Source organism: Heterocephalus glaber, unplaced genomic scaffold (assembly GCF_053883595.1).
Source record: "Heterocephalus glaber isolate CG9 unplaced genomic scaffold, H.glaber_assembly_v1.0 deba00001504, whole genome shotgun sequence".
NCBI lineage: Eukaryota > Metazoa > Chordata > Mammalia > Rodentia > Bathyergidae > Heterocephalus > Heterocephalus glaber.
Window position 1 is genome coordinate 71,425,377 of NW_028258324.1, and position 13,729 is coordinate 71,439,105.

The 13,729-nt window shown below is 46.5% G+C and overlaps 1 protein-coding gene across 2 annotated transcripts in view; it reads left to right on the forward strand.

Moving 5' to 3' along the window:
* The window catches only part of Lamp3 (lysosome associated membrane protein 3), a 33,656-nt gene that overhangs the window by 1,999 nt on the left and 17,928 nt on the right, over positions 1-13,729 (forward strand). For both annotated transcript variants that reach the window (XM_004834927.3, XM_004834928.3), the window contains exons 2-3: positions 4,673-5,433; positions 6,138-6,266. In XM_004834927.3, coding sequence (XP_004834984.2) covers positions 4,673-5,433; positions 6,138-6,266 — 890 coding nt within the window. The remainder of the gene's footprint in view (positions 1-4,672; positions 5,434-6,137; positions 6,267-13,729) is intronic.

A 13,729-nucleotide genomic window follows, 5' to 3' on the forward strand; every position in this document is an offset into this window, starting at 1 on the left:
CACCTGTGCATTAGAGGTGACAGAAACCAACCCAGGTCTGGATGGGAAGGGACTTTTAAGAGCAACCCTAGAGAAGAGGTCAGCTAAGCCCTGTGTGGTCACTGACTTTCCTTGGGACACTATGATGACTCATCTCTCAGCACTGTCTGCGGGTTCCAGAGGAACCAAAACCTTCTCACATCTCTTCCCACAGAGGCACTGAGAGTCTTGGCAGAGGATCAATCCCAGGGCAGTTTTAATCCTGGACAGCAAGGTCTGGGGTGGAGGTGGGGCTGTGCTTCTGAGCAGAGGGTGGTGGAGACAGAGCATGAGCCAGCTTGGCCTTGCTGCCCTCTGTGGGCCTCAGAGAGCTGGTGACCTTGACCTTGACCTTGACGAATCTCAGCTGTTTAAACACTGCCCAGCTTTGACAGAGGTCGGATGTAAGTGTGGTTCTATGCACAGATTTGGGGAAATGTTGTGTTATTCCCGAGGGTCACTGGTGCCTCACGAGTGTATGAATTATCTGGATGTGTAACAATGCACACAGCATGGTTACCCACTATCTACCCACCTGCCCATCGTTTGTACCCTACACCCCTAAAGGGGGTAAGGAAGGGAGGGTCTGAGAGGAGGAGGAGAGGACTATAGAAGTGTATATCCTAGGGGCCAGGGTATAGCTCAGTGGCACAGCGCCTGCCTGGCAAGTACAAGGCCCTGAGTTTGATTCCCAACCAAAAAAGAAAAAGAAAGAACTGTATTTCCTGGAGTGGTTTGATCTCTAACACACATGTGAACTTGGCACTTCTGGTCTACCTGCCTGCCCAGCCAGCTTTCCGTAGCAGGGCAATCAATGTATAAAGAAAAACATTTATTTTGGCTCACAGTTGCAGAGTCTTCCGTCCATGGCCAGTTGGCCCTCTTGCTCTGGGTCCCCCATAGCAACTCATCGTGGCTGGAGCTCAGGGTGTAAGTAGGTGCTGGAGCAGAATGGTTCACCTCATGGCCAGAAAACTAAAGAGAGAAAGAAAAAGAAACTGGGGTCTCATGCTGCCCGCCACGACCTCTCATTACCCCGCAACCTGTAAAGTTTCCACCACTTCCTAATAGCACCAAGCTGCGGACCAGGCCTTTAACGCATGGGCCTTCAGGTAACAGAGATTCTAGATAAATTCTAGATCCAAACTCTAGCAACCACTCCCACTGCTCATCCCAAACCCGGACACCATGATTACCATGACTTCCTCCATGCCAAGCACCCTCCCACAGGGTCCTGAGAGTCTTCTTGGCCTGTGTGGGATGCTGTTCATTTGTAAAGGACCTAGTACTGCTTTCCTCTTTGTTTGAGCTCATTGACCACTGCTGATAAAGGAGCTGTGTGTGACCTTAGGAAGGGTCCCCGTTGCAAAGGTCGTGCCACTCAGTTTAGGAAATTCTGCTCAGGTGAGATTTTCATTAGCTCGTACATCAGCCATGCCCGGTGGGACCACAGTGGGGATGCAGTCGTCTGTCTCCCCCAGAGAGCAGGCAAGTGGTTTCCAGCTCAGCTTTTCACAGCAAGACATTCCGGGGAACCACATCTGGGAATGCACTTTCTTTCTCTGTTATAATAGTTTAAACCTAGTAGGGTTCTGGTTGGGTTCTTGACAAAGGAAGCAGCAACTCAGGTTTATCCCACACAGAATATGAAAATAAATCTGCACAACCTGTTACAATGAAGCTATTGCAATCTTGAAATGAAAATCTTTGTCGAAGTCCTACAATATGGCCATAAATGTCCCACATACGGTGATTTTATGAAATCATAAACTTACAGCTCATAAACTCTGTAACTCCCAAGATTTTGCATTTAACTTATCCACATGAATATTTTAGAAACAAAAAATTTATTTATTTAGAAATTTACTTATGTATTTAGAAACAAAAAAGTAGTCTTAAATAGCTTAATGTCGGGGCCCGGGGATTTAGCTCAGTGGTTTCATCGCCTGCTGCGCAAGCACAAGGACCCAAGTTCGATCCCCGGTACCCCCCCAAAAAAAAACAACATTGCAAATAGCTTAATGTCATTAAAAATAACTTTGTTATTGTTTTATGGCTTTTGTTGCCACTGTGTAGAAAACTTTATTATTTCATTTAATAGATTATTGCTTGCTCAAAGGAAAGTTTCTAGACTTTCTCTTATCTAACTTGAGTGAAACCTTTTAAGAAACTTAGTTTTTGTGGGGTTTTTTTTTTGTACCGGGGATCAAACTCAGGACCTTGCGCTTGTGAGGCACGTGGCAGAACCACTGAGCTAAATCCCCAGCCCAAGGAACTAAGTTTTAACAGTGAGGCACCCAGATTTTCCGTGTTTCCTATCATCTTCTTATTTTCTTTTTTGTGGGGGGCGGGGCATGACAGAGTCTCAATATATAGTTTAGGCTGGCCTCGAATTAATTCCTAGTGATCCTCCTGCCTCAGGCTCCCAAGTGCTGGGAGGTTTCAATCCATAATCAGCTGGCTCTAGGACAGAGTGACCCATGGCAAGGGCACCAGTTCATGGTGGCAGAAGACAGCAAAAACAACAAGGGCAATAGTATATCTTTTTAAAAGGGGATCCAAAGCAATTTAAACTAGTGCTATATTGTCTGTCCCATTTTGCAAACCAAGTGTGCAGAAATAATCCACAGGTTTTAACTACAGGGCAGAAAGTCAGAATTTTTCTTCTGGAAAATAATCTTTTTTTTTTTCTTTTTTTTTCCAGTCCTGGGGATGGAACTCAGGACCTTGCGTTTTTGAGGCAGGGGGCGGCACCACTGAGCTAAATCCCAGGCCCAATAATCACCATTTTAACACATGAATATTTGAAGTCCTCAGCGAGCACCAGTGTTGTGAGGGTTTTGTGAATGGGGGTCTCGGGAAGACACCTTCCTGTCCTGTCCTCTGTCTTGTCTCCTCCTCACCATTCTTCATGGTGACACGCTCTACCTCCACCACCCCACATCCAGGGACAGGCTTAGATTCAGATCTGCAGGGACTCAAGGCTCCACTCCAACACTGCTGAGTTGTGTAATGATGGTCAAATTGATGGAATTTCTTAGCCTGAGTTCCCTTATTTGAAAGATACCTAAAGGTAGTTCCCATTAGAGGGTTTTTGAGAAAAGTCAATTAAAAAAGAAAAACCAACCCTTAACTTGAGGCCCCATGTAGTAAGCATCAAAGCAACGTGGGATTTTTATTTTTATTTATTAATATGGGGAAAGTAACCACTGAGAAATGAATTGGCTGGAAGAGACAGGTTGAAAGGGGTTTGTGGGTTCTTTGACTTGGATTTGAGCATCTGGATTTTGTGAACATCAGCACAGCGCCATCTCCTTTCCCTTCCCATGTGATTTCCCAAGCCCAACACCTGCTATTACGGCTCCAGTGAGAGTGAATAAATACAATAAAACCACAAAACTGAAGGGCCAGCGCTGCGGCCCAGGGGCCCGATCCAGGCCATCAGCTCCGTTTTGTCCACTTCTCTGGATTGCTTTGTGCCCGGGAGGAGGCAAAGACAGATCCATTCAGGCTGAGAGAGAGCCAGGGGGCTTTTATCCTCAAAAGGATGCCCCAGAGAGAACCTATGACAGCAGTAGATATCCCACGTGTGCTCAGTGGTCCTGGTGCCTTTCACCGAAACCAAGTCTATTGGGTCTTCTGACAACGCTGGGTCTACAAAGCTATCATCTGCGTTTTTCCAGGTAGTTATTTATTCATCCAACCCATTCACTGCACATGTCCTAGGGACTGACACTGAAAACTATACCCACAGTTCCTACCTTTAGGTAGCTTTTAATGGGTACACAGTCAACAATAAACCAGTAAAGGGCCAGGGACTTAGCTCAGTGGCATCTCCCCTGGCTGGCAAGAGCAAGGTCCTAAGTTTGATTCCCAGTACACCACCCCCCAAAAAAGAGTTAAAACAATAAACCAGTAAGTGTTTTTTTCAGGGCTGAAATTCTGCTGATACCAGACTAAGTATTAAATATTTTAATACAACTCCCATGCATAATTACGAATTGTGATTAGTTTAGTAAATATATTTAGAAAAATAATGAGTGATAAGATAAAAAATGGAAAGGAGTCCATTGTTAGGAAGTAGGTCTCCTGTCATTGGGGACAAGGAGGCATTGATTGGATATACACGCAGTGAAGATTTACAGACGCAATTCACTGAGTGATGAGAGCTTGGACTCAATGACCCTTAAGACACCTTTCAAACCTGGGGTTTGATGAGTCTGAAAACAATAAAACCCTGTAAGTCTTTATTACTGTTATCCACGCTGCCCTGGCTCTAGCAGCTCACCACAGATGCACTATGTTATGGTGATTGTCTGGTTTCACACGTGAACGTGGGAAATGGTGAGACGCTGACACTAGATATCTAGCTGAGCGTGATCACTTTGGTGTGTTTTAGAACCACAGCCCACAAAGGCAAAGGAGCTGCATACAGACAAATGTCCGAAGTAGGCGTAGACCTGTAAATACCATGGGTGCCACCAAAACATTACAATAGTCTCATTCATAGTAGAATTTTTGATGATCTTCATTTCACTGTCATAGCCTTGTAAATTTCCCCCACGTCTAAATATATATGTTTACACTGAAACAGGAATGAGGAAGAAAACTTGTAAACAGCTAGTGTCTTAATGTTTTCTCTCTTACTTTACAGTAATCTTGCATGGTGGTCATCAAGTAAGAGTAAAAGCATTTCCAGGGACCAGAAACTGTCTTCCACCAACTGCAGCCGCAACCGGACAGGCCACAGCCAACCCTCTCCTGCAACTGACGAAGGAAGTGTCACACAAAACTTCCGCAGCCAGCTCAACAGGCAGTCACACCACCTCAAAAACAGCCGGGAAAACCTCCAAGAACCCAACACACACAATCACAACTACCTCACAAACTCCAGGAAGTCCCTCATCCTCCAGCCCAGTCATCTACACCCTGGCCACCCCAAACAACACACACACACTTCCTCCAATTACTGAAGCTACCCTCGGCCCCAGTTTGGCTCCTCATTCCCAGCCACCCCGGTCCTCTCCAAGCTCTACACCCAGAGCCAGCCCATCCACTGGCAGCCACACGACGACGTGGAAAACCACCCAACCCGGGAGCCAGTCCACTCCCTCCAAAACGCTGTTCACAACACCACACAAAAGCACAGGCGGTCAGAAACCTCCTCCACCCACCCTTTCCCCAGGAACTTCTATAACCACACCCAATGGCACCCCAACAGCCTCCCCTGGAACTTCCACAGCCACACACAATGGCACCCAAAGAACAGCCTCCCCTGCCACCACAGTTCCTGGGGCTACCCTTGTGCCTCAGCCATCGTCTGCCAAGACCGGAACTTATCAAGTTCTAAACGGAAGTAGGCTCTGCATAAAAGCAGAGATGGGGATAGAGCTGACTGTTCAAGAAACAAAGTCGGTAAGCTGGGGCCTTGGGACTGTTAACGCTATGTTCAAAAAGACCTGAGTGGAGTTTGCCTTGCCGGGAATGGGCATTCCCCTGCATCCTGTCCTTAAATAAAATAAACAGCGGAGTTCATCTCTTCCCAAGGAGCTCCATTATGGGATGAATATGGGCCTGGGTGGGGTCAATGGTGGGGTACTTGTGTCATATGTGTGAGGCCCTGGATTTGATCTCCAGCACGCACACACACACACAAAGTGAATATGCTTTGGAGCACATGTGAACATAGGAAGAGGGAAGACACACACAGTGAAAATGTCCACAAGCACACACCACACTTCCAGCACATGGGCGGAGTGTTGGGGAGGGTTGAGCGAGCCCAGTCCAACCCGACTGCTGTACACGACCTCAGAGCCTCAGCTCTTTTCCTGGGAGATAAAAAATCTGAATCAGATGATCCCATGCTTCCAGCCCACTGTGATATTGATATGAAAATCCAGATTAGCAAGAAGATTGAGGAGGAAGGTAGGCCGCTCCTCTCATGGGGGAACTAAAATCAAGCTACTGGGCTTGAGTTTAGAAGTGAGAGGGTGGCATCCATCTTGGGACTTTGCAGTCCTCAGGGGGCCCCCTCTTGGCCATGTGCTAGCCGGGGCTTTCCCACCCTCCCATGGCTCTCCTCTACCTTTCCTTGAGCTGACCTATCTTTTCCGGTTTAGGTTTTTTCACCTCAGAGATACTTCAACATCGACCCCAACACAACCAAAGCCTCTGGCAATTGTGGCTTCCGAAAATCCAACCTTCTCTTGAGTTTCCCTGGTGGATCTGTGAATCTCACATTTACCAAGGTGAGGCGGAAGCTCCTTCCCCCTGACCAGCATGAGCACTGCTTTGCCTTCCCCCCACCCCACCCCATGCCCAGTGATGCAAGTGCACCCCACTTCAAGACCCAGCAGAAACAATCTCAAGGCCTTTTGAGATCTCTGCTGATAAAAGCAAGAGGCTGGCGATGGAGAGGAGGAAGTGTCAACATCTTCTGTTTGCCTTCTTCCCCCTTCAAGCTCCACTGTGTCACCCAGAGAAGGCTTTGGTGCCTCTTAGGGAACGTGTGGCTTTTGGGGACCCAGCCACCAGTGCCCTTGGCAAACCACTAGGAGAAGGAAGTTGTATGGATGATTATATCTCTAGAAATTCCCAGTGGACACCGGATAAACAAGATCACTCTAAAACCAAAATCAAATGTTGGGTTCTTTCCAGCCACAGAAGGCAAAATTCAGGGACTACCCAGGCTCTGGGTTTTCCAGCTGCATCTAGAAGGGAGCAGACAACAGGGCGGACAGAGCTTGGGTGCTGAGGTCAGAGGCAGCTACACACCTGACTCTGTCACTTGCTCCTCTTGTGACATCAGGCAGGAACCTTAACCTGTCTAGGCTTTACTTTATTATTTGAAAAACGGGGAAAAGGAATTAGCAATCGCCTCTGTGAAGAGCGTGCCCAACACACGGGAAGTGTGGGTGTTCCACTGCCAGCAACTATTATAACTGCAGTGAGTAACAGACAGAGGACTCGGGGACCGGAAGAGCCCGGGCATCCCACTGTCCAGGAGAAGCTGGCCACACTGAGAGGACCCTGGCAGCAGGGACCAGCTGTTCACTCTCAGGGTGCTTACAGCCTGTTCCTCATCTGTAAAGTGAAAATCATCAGACTTACCTAGTAGGAACCCCGGGAGGATTAGAAGTGACCGTAGGTAAACTGTAGCAGTGTTTGGTGCGTAACAATTGTCAAAGGACAAAATTACAAGAAATCTAACGTGAAGATCTTATTTGGGTTGAAAATGTGATTCTAGAATTGGCCAGCATCAGTCTATAAAATAGGTTGAGGGTTTGGCTGGGCAGAGCAGAGGCGGTTGGCCCTAAACATAGACGGAAAGGGGCGAGGCAAGCAGAACAGAAAGATGACAGTCGTTTCCAAGTGATTTTCCTTGTAAAGGTTAAAGCAGAAGGGATTTCCTTATAGGCTGGCTAAACTGGCTGGTCGTGGGATTTGTCTGGTATCTCTCCTGGTTCTGAGAAGATAAGGTAAACAACCTGCTGGGCTTGGTGGCCTGGAGCTGTAGCATAGGTACATTAATTCCACTTTGCTTCACTCTGTGAGGCCCAGTGCAAGCATTGAGACCAACCCAGTGCCCTCCTGTAGATCTTACTTAACACCCTTATTTGTCCAGTAAAGCATGGCAGTGATTGTTGTCTTTTTTATTATTAACTGGTTTTCCAGGGCTTCCTCCTCCTCGTGCATGTTTTGCTCTGAAAGGTAGAGATGCGTTCGGGAACTCAGGGTTCCCTTTTGGTTCCAAATGGAGTAGACATACTTCTTTACCCCAGATTGAAGCAAAGTAGAATAAGTGCTCTATCTACCTGGACAGTTGAAATTAACCTATTAGAGGTGTCAGGGATTTCTGGATAAATACCTTGAAAAGGTGACAGAAGATGAAAACAAAAGCATTTACACTTTATTTCGGGTCTCAATTCCATCCGGACCCCTGCCCACCTGGAACGCTGTGTGAAAAACTGCTGAGGGGAAAAATGCCAGAAACCCCAGGCTTTGTGGCCCAGCACAGCTGCTGGGCGCAGGACACGGGCAAAACCTCACAGGAGCGTCTTCGACTGCCTTTTAGCTCTGTCTTCTGATGCTCTAACCCTGCCTTTATTTTTTTTAATTAATTTTATTGGTACATTATAGGTGTACAATATAATGACATTCATCATTGGAAATTTGCACCTTTACATAATCTCTCTTGGTTCTTATTTTTCCCCCTTCCCCTGCCCTCCCTTCAACCCCTCCAGCCCTCCTTATTTACAAACACTTTGTTTCCATTTTTCCATTTTCTCATATTAATTCCTTTCCCTTCTTTCCTTTCCCCTAACCCTCCCACTTCCCCTTCCCCTTTGCCCCTTTTCTTCCTATTTCACATTATCTATTATACCTTTTAGTCCTTATTTACACTTTCAGTTTCTCACACTAAAGAAACTATTTGGTATTTACACATGTGCATCTTATTTATTTCACTTAAGAGTACTGCATCAATGTGCATCCATTTAGCTATAAATGTCTCTAATTTCTTGTTTTTTATGGCTGAGTAGTACTCCATTTTATTTTTTAAAAACCACATTTTACTGATCCAGTCTCCAGTTGATGGGCAATTGGGATGCTTCCAAGTTTTAGCTACTACAAACTGTGCTGCTATGAACATGGGCGCACATATATCACTGTGGTATGATTCTTTTAATTCTTTGGGGAAGATCCCCAGCAGGGGAATAGCTGGGTCAAATGGGACTTCCAGTCCTAGTTCTCTGAGGTATCTCCATACTGATTTCCACAGTGGTTGCACCAGTCTACACTCCCACCAGCAGTGGAGCAGTGTTCCTCTTTGCCCACAGCCCTGCCAGCATTTGCTATTGGTTGATTTCTTGATAGCAGCCATTCTTTCTGGGGTGAGGTGGAATCTCAGTGTTGTTTTCATTTACAGCTCTCGAATGACCAGTGATGTTGAACAGTTTTTCATATGTTCATTTGCTATTTCTATTTCTTTGTCTGAGAAATGTCTGTTCATTTCAGATGCCCATTTTTGGATTGGATCTTTAAATTTGGGAGGTCTGATTTTTTTTAAGTTCTTTATAGATTCGAGATAGTTGACCTTTGTCTGAGCAACAGCAGGTGAAATTTTTTTCCCACATTGTGGGTTGTCTCTTCACACTGCTGGTGGTTTCTCTTGCTATGAAGAATAACCCTGCCTTTTTGATGCCTTTAGCCTGGATTCCAACCAAACTCCACCCTTATGTCGAATCCCTGACCTTCTGGAAATGCTTTGTGCTCAGTTTCCTCTCCCTCCCCCAGAGGCAGGGCAGCAGATGGGGTCCAAAGGCGCTGGCCTCCCCCGCCAGCCCACCCCACCCCCCTGCCTCCACCCACCTCCATCCTTGGCTCCACCTGTTGCATTAGCTGCTTTGCTGGGAACTCCCGGGCCAACCCACCCACCCCGATCCACTCCCAGCCCAAATTCCTCAAGCAAGAAGAACACAAAGAGGCTCCTAGAAGATAAACATTCCCACCAGCCTGAGTCATCCGGGGGAGTTTCTGCATTTTAGGGAATTTAAACCCAAACCGGAGCCATAAATTCCAGGATTATAGGAGCTAAGCATGCAATTTGAATGAGGCAAGAACAGGAAGCAGATTTTTCCCTCCCAGAAACAGGTAGTCTTAATTTTTTCCAATTTAAAAAAAATTTTAATTTTTAGGTCCAAAACTAATCTTCATCAAAAGTTGAAGGCCAGAAAGGTTTTATTTTTCCCTTCTATTAAGGGAAGTATTAAGAAAAGTGTTACTATCAGCATGATGTAAGGGACAACTGAGGGCTTCTCAGTAACAAGGAGACAGGGAGAAAGGGTGTGCCAGGGTTTGGCGTCCATCCCTGGGGGTTGTTCTTGTCCTTTATATCCCTGTTCGCTATGTCCTTCCATTCATTCCGGAAGGCCAGGTGTCCGTTCTGAGGTGCTGCCGTCAGAGCCAGGTGTTTTTGTTTTGTTTTGTTTTGTTTGTTTTTAGGTAACGGGGATCAAACTCGGGTCCTTGCCCTTGTAGGGGAGGCATCGGAACCACTGAGCTAAATCCCCAGGCCAGTTGTTAAATATTTCATGTACACCTCTCTCAGGTGGTAATGAGAGGCTGACTGCTAAGAAGAGGCAGCGATCCAGATCTTTTAATAAAAGCAGGTGATTTTTTAAAATGTTAGTAACATTTTTTTTGCGGGGGGGGGGGCGCGTACCAGGGATTGAACTTGGGTCCTTACACTTGCGAGGCAGGCGGTGGAACCACTGAGCTAAATCCCCAGCCCTAGTAACATATTTTTTTTAAAGATTCAAACACCATGGTGGCCAAACAAAATATAGCTATAGGCCAGATTTAACCCTGGACCCCGATTCTGTGACCTGTACCCTAACAAACATATTAGATGAAATACGTTTAGACAGGAGAGCCTTGCCAATTTTTCCAAAAGGAAGATGGGCTCTAGAATGCAGTGTGTCACTTTTCGAATGTTGCTACTCTCCAAATGGCCAATTCTTAACATTTGGGAACAGATCTTTCTTTGTTGTGGGGGTCGTCACATAAGGTGTCTAACAACACCCCTGGCCTCTGACCTGTTAAATGACAGTGACACACTGCACCCAGTTTGACACCCCAGAGTGTCTTTAGACATTGCCAGTTTCTCCTGGGAGGCAAAAGCTAAAGTTCCAGATATCAAGCCATGTATAGTAATTTCTCATTTCTTAATAAAAATACAACCAATGACAACAGTATCAAGAAAAATCTGCCTCCTAATGTCTCAGTCAACACCCAAATCATCCGTATCATTTGTTCTGTGATCACAGACAGATGGCTGGTGATCTCTGAGCCTCAGTTTCATTTTCCATAAGAGGGGTGGTAGCAGGGCGCGGTGGCACACACCTGTAGTCCCAGCACCCAGCACGCAGGAGGCTGAGGCAGGAAGATTGCCCTGAGTTCAAGTCCAACCTGGGCTACATAGTGAGTTCAAGGCCAGCCTGAACCACATAGCAAGGCCTAGTCTCAAAAAAAAAAAAAAAAGGATGGATAAGAAAAAAAAATCTGAGACATCCTAAATGTAATTACAAGGGCTGGAGGCTGGAGGGAAGGTGAGATGGAGGAGGTTAATCAGTTACAGCTGCGGGCCAGACAGACAATGTGCGGTTCCCATTCCTGGATTTATATTAAAACCTTCACTCAAATCCCTCTCGGCCCCTCCCCAGGTATCCCATCCTGTGCCCACCCCCAGCCGATCTGGAGCAGTGCTCCTCTTCCTCCTCCCTCCCTTCCTTAGGCTTCCCAGCTTCACATTCTCCCGCCTTTACTAGCTAGAGCCAGTCGGTTCAAGGAAAAAAAATTTTATGCTCTCCTTCCCAAAATTCTCTTTATAAAAATGTTCTTAGCTCTAGATCCAGTGAACATTTTCCAACCACTCTCTAGACCTGGTCCAGGACTCAGTAAACCCTGCATTTCAGAGACCCCTGGTCTAGAGCCAGGCTGGTGGCGCACACTTGTAATCCCAGTGCTGGGGAGGCTGAGGCAGGATGATCTCCAGGAGTTCAAGGCCAGTCTGGGCTACATAGTCAGTGGAAGGCCACCCTGAAACACTAGCAAGACCCTGTTTCAAAAAAGCAAAACAGGCCCGGGGATTGAGCTCAGCGGCACCTCCCCTGCCTGGCAAGGCCAAGGTCCTGAGTTTGATCCCGGTACCAAAAACAACAACAGTAACAAAGAGATCTCCGGTCTCAAGAGGAATCTGCTAAGCCCTGTCAGCCGGGCCTGTTTGTTGGGCTGCAGAAGGGTGACCCAGAGTACGTATGCAGAAGTGCCGAGCGTCTATTTGGCCAGTGGTGGGGTCAAGCAGGTGGATTTCCTATCTCATTCTCCTTGATTTTGCTTTCTAAAGAATTGAAAACCTTTCCCTGCTGGTGTCCTATTTGATTAGGGAGACTCACTGAAAGTTGTTCAGACCCTTCAAGGTCAAGACAAACACAGCTCTCTTCCCTCCTCTTCCCACAACTTCCTTCCTGGGTAGTTTGTTTTGAAAACACTCACTTGTAACTTTGGGAAGGGTTTGCACTCGGTACTGTGTCTGCAGGGTCCACATGTATGGATTCAGCCAACAGCTAAGGGAAAATACTCAGCATAAGATTTGCATTGGTACTGAATGTGTACGGACGTTTTTCCTGTCATTATTCCCTCAGCAGTGTAATTTAACAGCCATTTACATACCGTTTACACTCTGTTAGATATTATAAGCAATCTGGAGATGGTTCAAAGAACACGAGAGGATCCTGTTGGTGATTTGTGAATACTGCACTGCCATCAGGAAGCCAGGTCCTATTGCAGCAAGGAACCAGCCCCTCACCTCCTTGGTCCTCGGTTCTTGGTGGCCATGGGGAAGTCTTGGAATTTATTGTAAAGGAGATAAACTGGTAGCATTCAAGCAAGAAGGAAGTGAGAGTTTGGATGCCCTTTTCCTTGCACAAAAGTTACTCCTGGGGTTTAGGGAACTAGGATAACTGTGATGCTTATTAACATTTTCACTCAGAAGTTACTTTGGAATTGCAAAATGTCTTCCTGTCCTTTGTGGAAGATCGGCATTTCCTCAGGGACTTTAAATTAATCACATAGGGAATTTAGGAAAGAAATTTTAGTAAGTTCCTAACTGAAACCAGGTCCCGCCTGAAGCAGGAGGGTCTCTTTCCTGGTGTCATCGGGCTGGGGTCTGTGGCGGCCAGGAACGCTTGTGCCTTGCTCTGAGACTGGATGGCCAGGTGGTTGTAGGCAACTACGAAACTCTGCATCCTGAGAGTCTGTGACTTGGAAAGTGTCGGAATTACAGATGTGCACCACCGCGCCTGGTTCAGTTTTTATAGATTCTTTTCATCCAACTTGCTTTCAAGACCCATGAGACCGAGTACCTGGAGGGGGCAGGTTGGTCGTCTCCAGGGCCCAGAACAACACTGGCATGGACTGGATATAAAGGCTACACTTGGAGAAAGGCCGCTGGAGGTTGTATCTTCTCCAAACACTTTTTTTTTTTTGGTACAGGGGATTGAACTCGGGACCTTGCATTTTCAAGACAGGTGCAGGAACCACTGAACTAAATCCCTGGCCCACTTTTTTTTTTTGTACCAAGGATACAAACTCAGGACCTTGCGCTTTGGAGGCAGGCACAGTGCCACTGTGCCAAAATAGAGAATCTGATTTGGATATATCTGTTTGCTTATCAAATAATACTTTTGGTTTCTTGGTACCGGGGATCGAACTCAGGACCTTGCACTTGCCAGGCAGGCATGGCACCACTGAGCTACATGCCCAGCGCCTGCCACTTCTTAGGGATGTGACCCTGGGCCAGTCACTAAACCCCACTTTCCACTCACAGTTGTGAGGATTAAACAGTTCATTCAAGTGCCTGTCCCAGGCCTGGCATGAGCTAGGCCCCCAGCATGTGGTAGGTGACTGGATGAACTGTAGGGTTCAGGGCTCAGAGTTCGGGTAGCTGTGACCTTACTAAAACAGACTGTAATGTGCAGTAAATCATCACCTCATCCCCAAGCAGACTGTCATGTGATCGGGATTATTATTGTTGAATTTCTTTAATGACTAGATTTGAAATTTCTAAAAGTAATTTCATCTCAGATTCTGATTTTGGTTACTCTGCCATTGTTTGCTTCTCTTTCTCGGGAGGACAGTGTAAATCATCAAG